The 12872-nt window shown below is 40.0% G+C and overlaps 3 protein-coding genes across 7 annotated transcripts in view; 1 reads left to right on the top strand and 2 right to left on the bottom strand.

Moving 5' to 3' along the window:
* Positions 1-12872, bottom strand: part of LOC144986719 (NLR family CARD domain-containing protein 3-like) — a 674722-nt gene that overhangs the window by 438567 nt on the left and 223283 nt on the right. The window lies entirely within an intron of this gene.
* LOC144987779 (uncharacterized) overlaps positions 1-12872 on the top strand; it is a 149000-nt gene that overhangs the window by 80121 nt on the left and 56007 nt on the right. The gene's annotated exons all lie outside the window — the stretch shown is intronic.
* Positions 1-12872, bottom strand: part of LOC144986915 (uncharacterized) — a 52549-nt gene that overhangs the window by 34732 nt on the left and 4945 nt on the right. The window contains exon 1 of one of the 2 annotated variants that reach the window (XM_078935640.1): positions 2093-2541. The exons of the other annotated variant lie outside the window; for it this stretch is intronic. Within the exon in view, the coding sequence (XP_078791766.1) occupies positions 2093-2237 (145 nt within the window). The 5' untranslated portion in view covers positions 2238-2541. Of the gene's footprint in view, positions 1-2092; positions 2542-12872 lie in introns of those variants that run through there. 2 annotated transcript variants of the gene reach the window in all.

The raw sequence follows: 12872 nt of genomic DNA, 5'->3' as shown, positions 1-12872 counted from the left end.
CACTGAGGTATGACTCGCATTTACTGGGGAATATCCGATTTGTCTGCTTACATGGCACACGCAAATGCACGTATCCAATTCGTTTCCGATTTATTTCCACTTATGAATTAGGCCTGTATCCGATCTGAGGAAAACGGAATCCATGCGCTTTTGTCCTGCTTACACGTTCACCAGTCTTATCCGATCTGTGCCAAATGAGAGGAAAAAAATCGGAATTGGGTCACTTGAACCACGCAGTGTAAAGGCGGCCTTAAATAGGCTGAGGGTAATTAACTCAACTGAAAACAGCTGTGGATAATGAACCTGAAAGTGGAGTGACTGACAAAAAGAAAAGTAAAAACATGACCAACAACAAAGCCACTGAATCCTTACAGTACCCTTCCCCAGAAGGGCAGATCCCAGATGCCCAAACAAACCCAGAGAAGGGGACCAGGGAGGTATTCCAGGAAGCATGTTTAAACTAGCGTGACTTTAAGCCTGAACTCTGGCTGAAATCCGCCTGAACTTGCTTACTCTGGGTATGTCGGTTCCAAAAGACCGGATATGAGTTGGCGTAATTACGCTCGACTTGGTAACCCTGGGTTAATGCACGTGCGCGGCATGTACATAAAGACATTCTCAATGGATCGCCGATTTACGGAGTCACCATGGAAACGCGTGGTGAAAAAAAAGAAAACGCTGTACTTCAGTGAGACGAAGTCTGAGATTTTAATGACGGCGTATGAAGATTACACGTCCATCAAAAAGTAATCTGGCTGCATCAGCAAAAGAAAGAGTTTCTGCTTGTAGTAGAAGAACAGACAAAGTAAACGGACGAGTTTCAGATCTTATTTCCATTTTCCTTGTGACGCATATATATAACTCCAATTTTGCCAACTTAAACGAATTACTTCTATTGGTAACAAGTAATTGAGTTAAATTTATTCAACCTCATTTCACATTTATAAAACTCATTAATTTTTTGTACAACTCATATTTACATATTTATCTAACTAAATGTCATATTATTCCAATTCAATTAATCTTTTTTCCATCTTAATTAATTATGATTCTTGACCTCTCAAATGTCTACGTTTGAGCCAGCAGATATGCTCATTTTTATAAAAATTAGAATGACGGATAAAAATCGGATGGAGTGCATAATGTCAACAAAGAATTCTCTGTCATTACAATCAAATGTTGCGAAGGGTAGGAGTGCTATATAAACTCATCATCCTCTTCTTTACTCTCACTTATGGTGCAGAGAAATAAGCATAGTAGGACAAAATAACGCGGCAAAACACAGTAAAACAGCTAAAACAGTTAAACAACTAAACACATTTTGTCAAAAACCCACACTTAAACCCAAATCCGTACAGACAGGCAAAGGGAATGGTATCCCAAAATCCCTTGCGGTGCCGATCGAACAGCAGCACCAAAGTTACACCTACTTAATTGAATTAATTTGAATGAAAGGAAAACAATTGTCTGAAAACTACGTTTTATTTCAAGGTGACCTAACAAAAAATGATTTATCTTAACTGAAACAAATAATTAAGTTAGATCAAAGTAAAAAAGTTTATCTTTCCAACATCCATATGTGGTCTTATCACCCTCTCATGGTGGAAAAAGTATTATCTGAGCTTCTTCATCCACTAAATCATCTTCAAATGGACACGCCATGCTGCTTCACCTCTCTGTAAACAAACTAAGCTTCAACTAAACCTGCTCCAGACCAGGTTATGTTCAGGGCATGAGTTGCCATGGTAACTTGACCTACCCTGAAACATACCTCCATTTCTGGAACCGAAAGCTGAGGTTATCAACCTCCTTAGCCTCAAACTTACCGTGGGAGCTAGCATGACCTGCTTTCTGGAATACCACCCAGAGCTGCCTGGCGGGAATAACTGCCCACCGATTTCCCATCATGCCTTTGTTTAAGCTTTGTTTATCAACTAACAACTCCAAGCTAATTTAGCGGTGAAGCTATGACGGCAGCACCATTGGAGCTATAATCCAGCCACACAGTTTGATTCAGATAGCAGCTCAGACGAGGAAAACAAAGACGTTCATGGATCTATTTGTCTGCAGGTGGATGCAGCAGTGAACGTACCGACTATGTGTAGCTGCAGCTGCGGGTTCCAGCTGCTATCTAGCAGTCTGCGCTGACGACAGAGCTCCTCCTCGTTCTGGACGATGGTTCCTTCAGCAGCAGAAAGTTGTTCTCTGACAGAACCTTCCTGAGGTTCTGAAGACATGGTTCCTGCTCCGATCTTCAGCTCCAACTCCCACAAACACCGCCGTCCTCTTCACTGCAGCTCCGATCGATCATCTGCTAGTCTCACAATCACAGCAATCCACGTTGTCTTTCCGTTCAACACTTCTTCACTCATTTACGACACTTTGGAAAATGCTGAGAGTTCCACACGAACCACGTATCGTCCTTTGTGTCCAAAAACCTCACAAACGTCCCAACAAAACACCACCGACCTCTCAACACAAGCTAACGCTGCTAGCCTGCTAACAAGCTAACGCTCCTAGCTTTTTTTTTTTTTTTAACAAACTTTATTGTACATTTTTCAATTTACAGACATTCACAGTCACTTACTTGCACAATAAACAATTGTTAATATCAAACACACATATAAGACTGAAAAAACGAAAAATAGTAATATTTTTAACAATGTGTGTGCCTTTTTTTTTTTTTTTTTTTTTTTTTTTTTTTTTATAGATGCTCATATACAAACCAAATCAGGGTGAACAAACGTTATAAATGCACATATAGAAACAAAAAGAAACAAAAATGAAATAATAGGCAAAGGCAAGGCCAAAACAATTCAAAATAATAATACTTTTGATATATTTTGATAAATGACTGTAGTTTTCTTGTTTTTGTTAGGAATGCATTTAAGACTAACGCTCCTAGCGCCTCGTGCTCTTTACTTCCGGGTCACGTGGAGACATTTGATTGGAAAAAAACGTATGAAGTGCTTCGGTGAACAACAACATGGTGCAAAACGCTTCCAAGATTTTTAAAACCGTTTTAATTCAGTAGATAATAAAATCATAATAGAAAAAAAAATCATTTTTGGGGAAACTTTATGAGGGCCGTTGTGACGTCATCACACGGGGTCGTTCTCAATCCAATGTTCAGGTTTGACTACAAAACTTATCAGATGTTAAATTAACCTTAATCACATTTGTTTATTGTATTCCTGAACTAAAGTAATTGATAAAAATGTCTTAAGAGAACAAAGAAACAAAATTGAAAAAATAAATTTAACAGCAAAAAACTTTAACTTTTTTAAAGAGAATAATTACGAGTATAAATAAACATTAAACTGTAGTTAAAAAAAAAGACAAATAATATTTTAGAAATGCTTTCGGTGAAAAGAAAATACAGGGATTTCCTAGACTTCAGTTAAATTAGATTAACGCATTTATGAGGTATTTAATTGAGATATAAAATAATGAAAGAAAAGTGGAAAAATGAATGAACAAATTAAATATTTTTATCGTCTTCAAATACTTGTGTAATAAAAAACTGGACTTTTTTTTGTAAATCACAGATTATTTTAGGTTGACACAAAATAAACACTTAAGGATTTTTTCCCTTCTTAATAACTAGTTAAATATAACATGTAGTTTCTATAAAATATTAATTCTTGCTGTTTTTATTTGAACCCTTTCAGCTTTTTCCAGGTCTGAGAGTGTTACAGAAATAAAAAAATCTTTGACAATCCAGTTGATGAGAAGCTGCAGAAAGACTGAAATCCATCAGATTGTAAAAACGTAGAGGTGGTCCTTTGATGATGATGATGTGATGAAGATCAGACACTGATGTCACTGATGTTCTGGCTGTTGATGGGCTGGATGTGGGTCCTGGTGGTGCTGAAGAATGAAAGATCCTTCTACCTGCAGTCATTCCTGAAGGAAGCTGATTGCAGCTGTTCTCTCCTGACAGATGGAATGATGGGAAATGAAGTTCATGTTGAAGTGTGGTCCAAGCAGAACAGAAAGGTCTCACCTCAAAGTCAGGACTTGGATCAGCTGCTGTTCTCTGGGAGCGTGCACGTGCTGCTGCATGTGCTTCTGTCATGGCGTTCTGGATGAGCTGCTGAGGTCTGTTTGCATCAAGACTCTCAGCTGCTTTAGTCAAACTGCTGAGCGATGGAACAATGGAGCCGTTTCTGAAGGAAGAGGATCAAACATGATGCTCTGCATCCGTTTGCTTCAGGAAGTGGAGGTTTTTTAGAGTCTCCAGACTGTTTCTGAACGGCCAAAGAAAAGCAGCTGATGTGGTTCTGCCTCCTACCAGCAGGGAGCGCTCTCAGCCGGACAGAACAGATCCTCAATGCTGCTCTGAGAAGGACTCTTCTGTTCCAGAAGCAGAGACTGTTCACATCCAGGAGAATCTGGACTCCAATGAATCCCAGAGAATCTCCTCTCTGCTGATTGGACACTTTGACCAGCAGAGGGCAGCAGAACTTTCAGCAACTCTGGATCTGATCCCACAAAAACAATCCATGGATGATCAGATTTCAGAAGATTTGAAGGATCAAAGACAAAGATGTTCTGAAGAGAAGATGTGAGAAGAAAGTCCAGAATGAATCCACTCTGACTTCTCCTCATGTCTCTGAAGCTTGTGTCTTCATGTCTTCACCTCAGAGTTTCTTCTGGATTCCATGTGGATCAATAATATTGATCATGTTCTGTTGTCATTTTCCACCAGAACTTCAGGCTTTTCTCTGCTGATGATCTCTGAGCTGAACTTCTTGGAGGAATTCCTGAATCTGGGATTTGGAGCAAACAGTCAGAACAAAGGAGGTTTCCATTTCTTCTAAGCTCTGCCAGAAGAAAAGAGCTGAAGCTTGAAGCTGAAGCAGCATTTGCTCAGAGAATCTGTCCTCCAGACCAACAAGTCCCACCACAGCCTTGAAGACGTTTCCAGAAGCAGCAGCAGACTGTGTTCCCATGACGATGCTGAAGTCAGCTGCTGCTCTGCAGGAGAAAGTCTGCAGCTCCTCAGTCAGGAAGCTCTTTCAAGCTCGTGCACATCTGTCAGTGCAGCAGCAGAAAGCCTGTTTCCCTGCAGGAAGTCTGAGACTTTTCAAAGTAAGAGCCTCATGTTGGCAGAGATGGGTTGGATTCTTTGATGCTCCAGTGTCTTTTGGATTCGGGATGAGTTCATGCAGATCTAGAAATCCCACCATGATGATCATCCTTGAGGAATTTCAAAATAAAAGACTTACAAACACCACAATCACTGCTGGATGATAAATACATTTACTCTTTATTTTCTGTCAATAAATCATATTTATCAATAAATCTTTGATTTTAAATGATGGATCTAAAGTTGAAAAGAAGTCAAAGTGCTGACTCAGCACAGATCAAAGGAGACACAGATGATTTCCTGGAATGAAGAAAACATCAAACATCATGATGTGATCTGGAACTGAGCTGTTCTTCAGAAGATCCTCCCAAACATGGAAACTGTTGCTGCAACACGTGAAGGTTTGGTTCTGTTGCTAGTGAGATCTGATGGATCAGTTGAATTGTTCCATTCAAGGAAACATTGACTAATATTTGTATTGATGCTGTTTTCCATCTGTGTTTTCAAACCTGCATCAAGAATTAGCTCATGTTTATTGATTCACTTTCTTTGGAAGTTTGGCTTCTCTGATGAACCACCAGAGGGCGAAAGAGAACTGTTGATATTATTAACACAACAGTCAAATAAATCAACATGAAACAAGAAAATAGTCCATTCTAGAGGCCACTCTGACATCATCATCATCAAAGACAGCGTTACCTAGCAACCATACCAAGACCATAGCAGCTATAGAGGGAAACACAACAAACCATCAACGGCGGTTAAAGCAGTCAGACGTTTGTTCTGCAGCTCAGCAAAAATCTCTGCTTTAGGTTTTGGGGAGAAAAACAAAGGAAAACACACGGAGAAGGATTCTGCAAAGGAAATCCCAAGTTCTATTGGTAAGTCAGCGTCCTGGAAACATGCTTTGTTGGTTCTGAAGTGGCATGAATGCAGACTTAGATTGGTTTGTTTCCTTGGATTCTTCAGATGGATTCAAGCTGTAAATGTTGTCAGCATAAAGCAAGTTTGGACTAAACTAAAGCAGAAAGTGGCTTTGAAGATGGTCAGGAGAAATGAGGGCTTTTTTCAGGAATTCTTGGAAGAGGAGGACTTCTCCAAACAACCAGAATCTAGGAGGAGGTTTTTTCAGCATTGAGATCAGGATTTAGCATGAGCTTCAATCCCATTTTTGTTCAATCCAAATGTTTACCGTCATATTCAGGAGTTCAACTCTGAAAGCCACCATGACATCATAGACATTAAAGACCCTGTTACCTAGCAACCAAACACAACAAACTGTAGACTATTCAAACTGGACATTTTGGGGCAACAATTCTTTTCTAACTCAAGTTTTGATGAAAAATCCAAATGATGGAAACAGATTGTGTAAAGGAAATGAGGATCTATTGGTGAGTCACAGTCCTGGAAACATGAGTTGTGCTCTGATGAAGACGCCTGATCCAAATGTGGATTTTTGAAATGTTCTTCATGAGATTCAAACTGATTGAAGCTTTGAATTAAAGGTGTCAACACATTTCTGCATTGGATTCATTCTGTTTCAGTGTCTAAGGTTGGTTTTGTGGCAGAAACCAAGTTTTTGTTGAACAGTAGCGTTTAAAAAGCAGAAAGTGGCTTTGAAGATGGTCAGGAGAACTTCTTTGAAGAGGAGGACTTCTCCAAACAACCACAACCTTAGAGGAAGTTTTCTGAGCATTCAGAGAATGCTTTTACAATGACTCATCATTTTCCACAAGAAGCTAATGAGTTTTTCCAAATGCATGCTGGATATTCTTAGTTCTAGCTTGGAAAGAACTTTGTGGGATTTCCCTGGAAAACCTGCTTTATCAATCATTTTGGTCTCTTTTTCTTCTTCTAACTTCCAGCTTGGTGAATGTGCAGGTCGCCATGGCAACCACTGTCCAGGTCAAAGGGAGGACCACGGCCATCCAGTCTCCAGGCTTTTGGATTGATTTGGATTTGATAAACATTTGTTTCCCACATTTTAATAGTAGAATTCAACACGGGACATAAAGTGGATTGTAAGAATAGGAACAAAAACAGCAACAACAAAATAATCCTCCTCCCCTTAAAACATGCATTTGACTCTGAACAAGTCTAAAACAAATCCAAGCAAAGACCAGCGCTGGGGCTCCTGCTAGTTTCTTTTAGAAGAGCCTGCCTCTTCAAAACATAGAATGTTCAACAACTAGAGCTAAAAATGTCTGTTGGTAGATTTCTGGATGTTGGCCGTATCCCAGCGAGCAAGGCCAAGTCAGCCCCATATGGTTTCAAAGTGGACAGAAAATGTTTTTAGGAGTTTCTAGAATGTTCAACAACTAGAGCTAAATGAAACTAGTGCATGAAATGACAAAGAACTTCCTGTTTGAAAGGAATCTCATGATGGCTTCCACCTGTGTCTTTGCTTTTCCTTTCTTTTTTGGGTTTCTCCTCTTTGGGAGGTTACACAAAACTGCACTTTAACCCAGAAGGAAACAACAACCGCTCCACAATCCCTGAATCCCCTACAGCCTTTATCGAAACATTTACATTGACCATTATCACACATTTGATTGCATTTTCTCAGAACAACAAGCACAACTTCCCGTTTGTTTGTGTTTGAAATGATTCCAAAAAGCCATGTGTCATCCTGGAGGGACTGGTTTCTCATCAATGCAGACCACCAAGTTTCTCTGGTTTCTGACTATTTGGTGGCTGGTAGGCCTTTTGGGATTTTTGTCAGGGAAAGAAGTGAACCTGGGCTCCAAATATTGGAAGACACTGATCTAAAAGTACTAGGACATCTGGAGAAAGCTCTAGTTCTGCTCCAACTCAGTCCAAAGCACTGAAGATAGATGGAGTTGGATTTGGGAGAGGACTGAGCTCATTCAGATGAAGAAAGAACAAGTCAACAGATGAAGAAGATTTCAGGAAGTTTCCCATTCAACAAGTTCAAGTTTCCAGAGAGCTAGTTTAGCATCCGTGTTCTGGACCAAACCACTGTCCCTCTGAAGGTCCAGACACAGAGAGGCCCAGAGTGACCCCCATTTCTCCTTCTTGCTCTCTCCAGTGGCTGACTCCGCCCCTTAGGACGTCCCCCTGTGTGGATCAGTGGTCAGTGGGTTGGAACCTGCTGCAAATGCAGGCTCTGGTTCTAACTGCTGGATCAGAAGTGGAATGTGAGCTGTAGTGGTGTGTCTGCAGCTGGATGTGGAACACATGAGGGAGGGGTCAAAGGTCAATCTTTCTTCCAAACAAATGTTGTCAGTCTATTCTCCAACAATGCTCCAACATCTTCAAAGGTTTTTGGTCCCAAATCCAGAGTGGAGCTGGTAGGACGTGATCATTTCAGCCTCAGATTTGGGATCTGTCATCTCTCTGCCACCGTGACACCGAGTGATGAGTTCATGCTCCAAAGCGGCCCGATCGCTGGCTTTAGGGACTATTCCAAAAGCTTTCAATGATGGCGGGGAATGAACATTAGGAACAGATGACGGCTTGAAATGTCTGCTGTTGGTTTCTGATCCAGACAGAAATTCAATCAAATGTCTGTGAATCCATGATTTCCTTAGAATCTTTGACTCTAGATTCAGATCCATCTGGTTCAAAGGATGAAACTGCAGCTAAAAGTCTTTCAAAAGTCCAAATCCTCAAAGATGAAACAGAAAGTTCCTAGAAAGTCAAATGAAAAACAATCAGATTGTCTTAGATAAACCCGTTTGGAAGTTAAAGCATAGAAACAAAGAAAGTTCCAAAAGCTAAAAGCCTGAAATAAAGAAAAGTCCAAAGAAAAACAGAAATCCCACATTTGGATCAGTAAAGACATGAATTCTCCAGAAACATCCAGAAACAGCTCTGAGCAGCAGCCATGAAGGGACTGAGAACAGACGGACATCAAAGCAGAATCCAAGCAGCACCTTCATCCTGATGAAGCTCCGCCCTCTGACCTTCAGCAGTCATCTCCAGGCTCCGCCCCCAGTCTGTGACGGCTGGATGATGCTGTCCTCCACCTGCAGCTGGACCTGGATGTTCTCTCAGACCATGTGGCCTCATGGATCAGAAGGTTGAGGGAGCAGAAAACTGTGCCTGTAGGCTGGAAGCAGGCAAAGGCAACAACAGCAACACTTCCTCACCTGCACCTGTTGTTGTTTGTGTGTTGATCCACAAACACATGCTGTGAAGAGGAACCTGCAGTGAAGGCAGCCATGTTGGAGCCTCACACATGTTCTCATTAGGATCAAATGAACCAGTGTGTTTGAGACTAAAAGTAAGACTGAAGGACAAAGAAATATGAAGATTCATTAAGGATCAAATCCAGACTTTATTCATGTCTTCAGACAAAAAAGCTGCAGACATCTTACAGACACAATTGAGGTTTTTCAACACTTTTCTGACCACAAGATGCAGTTCTGGATACAGCCAGAAGGTGTCGCCCTTCTCATTTCTAATCCAAATTCAAACTACAGACCTGACTGATTTGGTTTGGTTTTTGTTATTTTAGCCATCATGTATGAAGACATCAGACCTAGAATTACAGAAAAAACATCAAAAATGTTTCACAATCTTATTTTAATAAACTGAAAATGTATAATTTCTGTCTATTGGAAGTCATTTGAAGTGAAGCTGTGAAAGTGACCACATTTGTTCAACAACCTCATAGCAACAAGAAACAAAGCAGATTTCTCTCCAAAGAAGTTTTTTCCTCCGTTTTCCATCCAAACAAAGACAAACAGATGTTCTGTTTGGCAGAAATGTGTTTCCACCCAGAGGAACCTGCAGCAGCTGCTGATCCATCAGAAGATTCTGGACCTGCAGAGACTTCCCACACAGCTGCCTCTGCCTCCAAAGAAGCTGCTGATCTCTAATCTGATAGATTTAAGTTGTTCTATGGCCTTTTGTACTTCCTCAAGTGTAATCATGCTTTCACATGGCTCCTTTTCACTTTCAGTGATGGTCATCTGTTGAAACTTGACTAAATTTAGAACTACTGTATAAAATTTCTGGTAAAATTCACAACAATAGTTAGAAATGACTTCATGGTCTTCTGAAATAGTTCCATCTATATTAATTCTGTGAATGCTACTACCTTTAGAATGGTGTCTCTCCAGATTAAAGAAGTCATGTGAATTTTGTTCACCGTTTTCAAGCCTTCTTGATGGAGATCTCACAAAAGCTCCCTTGGCTTTTTGAAGAAAGTGTTTCCACTAAACAATTTACATGATCAGACATTCATAAACATAGATTTGAGCAATACTTGGATTTACAGCAGAGACTTTCACATTTCTGTCTGTTTATCTCATTACAATGCCTGGAAGACACGGATGATGTTTAACCATCAGATTGATTTATTTGAAAAAGCTGAACAGAAGCAAAGCTAATCACGTCTCCATGTCTGGGTTCACTTACATCCTCGTACGACTCCGTCCACATATTGAATATATTTAAGATATGTGAGGCTATAACTGTAATCTATACAACTACAGAAAAAGAGAGTTCTATATGCATGGACATTCTTTATTCAACATCAGTTCTACCATACTTCAAATGCATTTGTGTCATTTTGGGGGATTTATGCAAAACAATTATTTGGATTAAACTCCACAAAAGAGTAATACAAATACAAAGTGGGATTTGGAAATCTACTAATGCATTCATGAAAAAACATCACATAAACATTTGTGGACAGTGTTCATGCAAGAATGTTGGAAATGTTGTATTGTGTAGATTTTTAAAGAACAAATGAACATTTATGATTTAAGAGAAATGTTTATGTTTGAGTCATGCTGAGTTCCCAATAACTGCTGGTGAATGATAACCTTTTTTCTTCTTTTTCATTCTTTTCTGCTACTACAACTTAATTTCCCTACAGGGATTAATAAAGTTCATCTTCATCTTAAAAAACAACATCCAAACTCTTGCAAAGATGGATGTGCATGTTGAGCATATAAAAGGAAACCATTTAGTCGATCACGGCGAACTCCACAGAGGAAGTGGGGCTGTGTCCGAATTCCCCCCCCCGAACCCCTAAATACCGACAAACTATATAGTGCGGCACTAAATATTCAGCCTTTCTCTTAGGGCACTATAGCTGTGAATTGAAAAGCAATTCGGACACTATGCTCACTACATTTTTTTATGGTGGATACGACGCCATCGATTTCACGAAGTTAAATGAGTTTTTCACTGATTTACTGAGCAGCGATGCACACTTCTGTTTCGCAGATACTTCTGGGAAATTTCTATGGTACTTAATATTGGAACTGTAGGTTGTGTCTGAATTCCTTCCCTGCTCACTATATAGTGCGTTCACCATTTTGTAGTGCATTCCAAAATCCAGTGCCCTAGAAACTTCCCAGAAGACTCTGCAAAGAACCAGTGTGCATCGATGTTCACTTGATCGGCGAATATAGACCACAATGCATTCCGTCAGAACAATTTTTGCCAAAAATCTTTATTTATTTAATTAATTATTTTTATTTGTTTTGCTTTTTTGTTATTATTTTTGTTTAGAGTCAGCAGCATGTCTTCATTTCGATTTCCAGCAAGCTTACTTCTGATTGGCCACAGTAGTTGCCCTAGAAACGTGACTCAGACCAACTCGACCAATCCCGGTTGTCTGGCTCCAACGGGGACCCGTTTTGTGGAAAAATGGCAACGGAATTGGCTTCATTTCCCTGTAGCCGGGGGTAAGGCCCTTTCTCTGGGTGAGGTCACAGTCCTCTATGTACAGTGAATTTCAGGGCCGAATCTGTGTGGAAGTGAGCCCAAATATATCTAGCTGCTACCTTCTAACATCTCACACAAGCTCAGGCTCCTTCCCTCTCAGAGAGGTGACCCGACTGCAAGCTTTGTGTTGTAACTGGACCTTGTTCTTTCTGACTCACTTTAGGGGTTCTGAACCGCTCTTAGTCTGACTCGTCACCTAGAGCCGGTCTGCGTGGGACACCATGCCATCAGCTTAAGCCCTGGACAGATGACCTTCTAGGATCACTCGAGTGCTCAAACCCCTCCACCACGTTAAGGTGGCGGTTCACAGAGGGGATCCATTTAGTGTGTTGCAATTCTTTCTGTTTCTACTTTTTAATGTCACTTCATTTTTTTCTGAATAAAATGAATTTAATTAAAAATAAATGATCAACTTATCCATTTTTTTTACAGGAACCTTTTTTTGGTTGGGTGGGGGGATCTGAAGTCCTCAGAGAAAACCCACACAAACACTAAATGGTGTGTTGCCCTTTTTTTCTGTTTGGCCAGATTTTAAAGAATTAATAAATCAGTTCACATTTTTTTATTGCCTTTGTTATTTTTGTACAACTAGAAGAGAGAATTGCAACAATGTTTTTGTTTCTTCAATTCACATTTTTTTTTCTCTCTCACTTTTTCTGTCCAACAACTGAGCAAACAGATTAGAGCTGAAGGCCTTTTGTGTTGGACAGGTTTTACTATCACAACAAGAGGTTATAGAACTTTAGAAGCCAGAGTGTAGATTTGTATAAAACCCCTTTTTGTTGTATTGTTTTTTAGTGTGTGTGGGGAGGGGGAGGGAAAGAATGTGTGGGGGGTGGAAGAGAGTAAAAGGAAGAAAGGTGAAAAAGTGGGGGATACAAGTACCGCTGATGTCTAATGATGTCATCACTCTGCATACTTTTCTTCCCTTTTTAAAAAAATATTTGGTTCTTTCCAGCAGCTGGAACAGACATTAAAGGAGGAGTCTGTTTTTTCAAACAGGCTTTGTTTGTAACTAACATATTAATAACTAATGACGTTCTGCTGTGCGAAGGTTACAATAATCTATAACAAT

This window comes from Oryzias latipes, chromosome 2, assembly GCF_053564925.1.
Source record: "Oryzias latipes strain Hd-rR chromosome 2, Olatipes_Hd-rR_3.1".
Taxonomy (NCBI): Eukaryota; Metazoa; Chordata; class Actinopteri; order Beloniformes; family Adrianichthyidae; genus Oryzias; species Oryzias latipes.
Note: the sequence above shows the minus strand (reverse complement) of the source record. Positions and strands in the feature narration are given on the sequence as shown.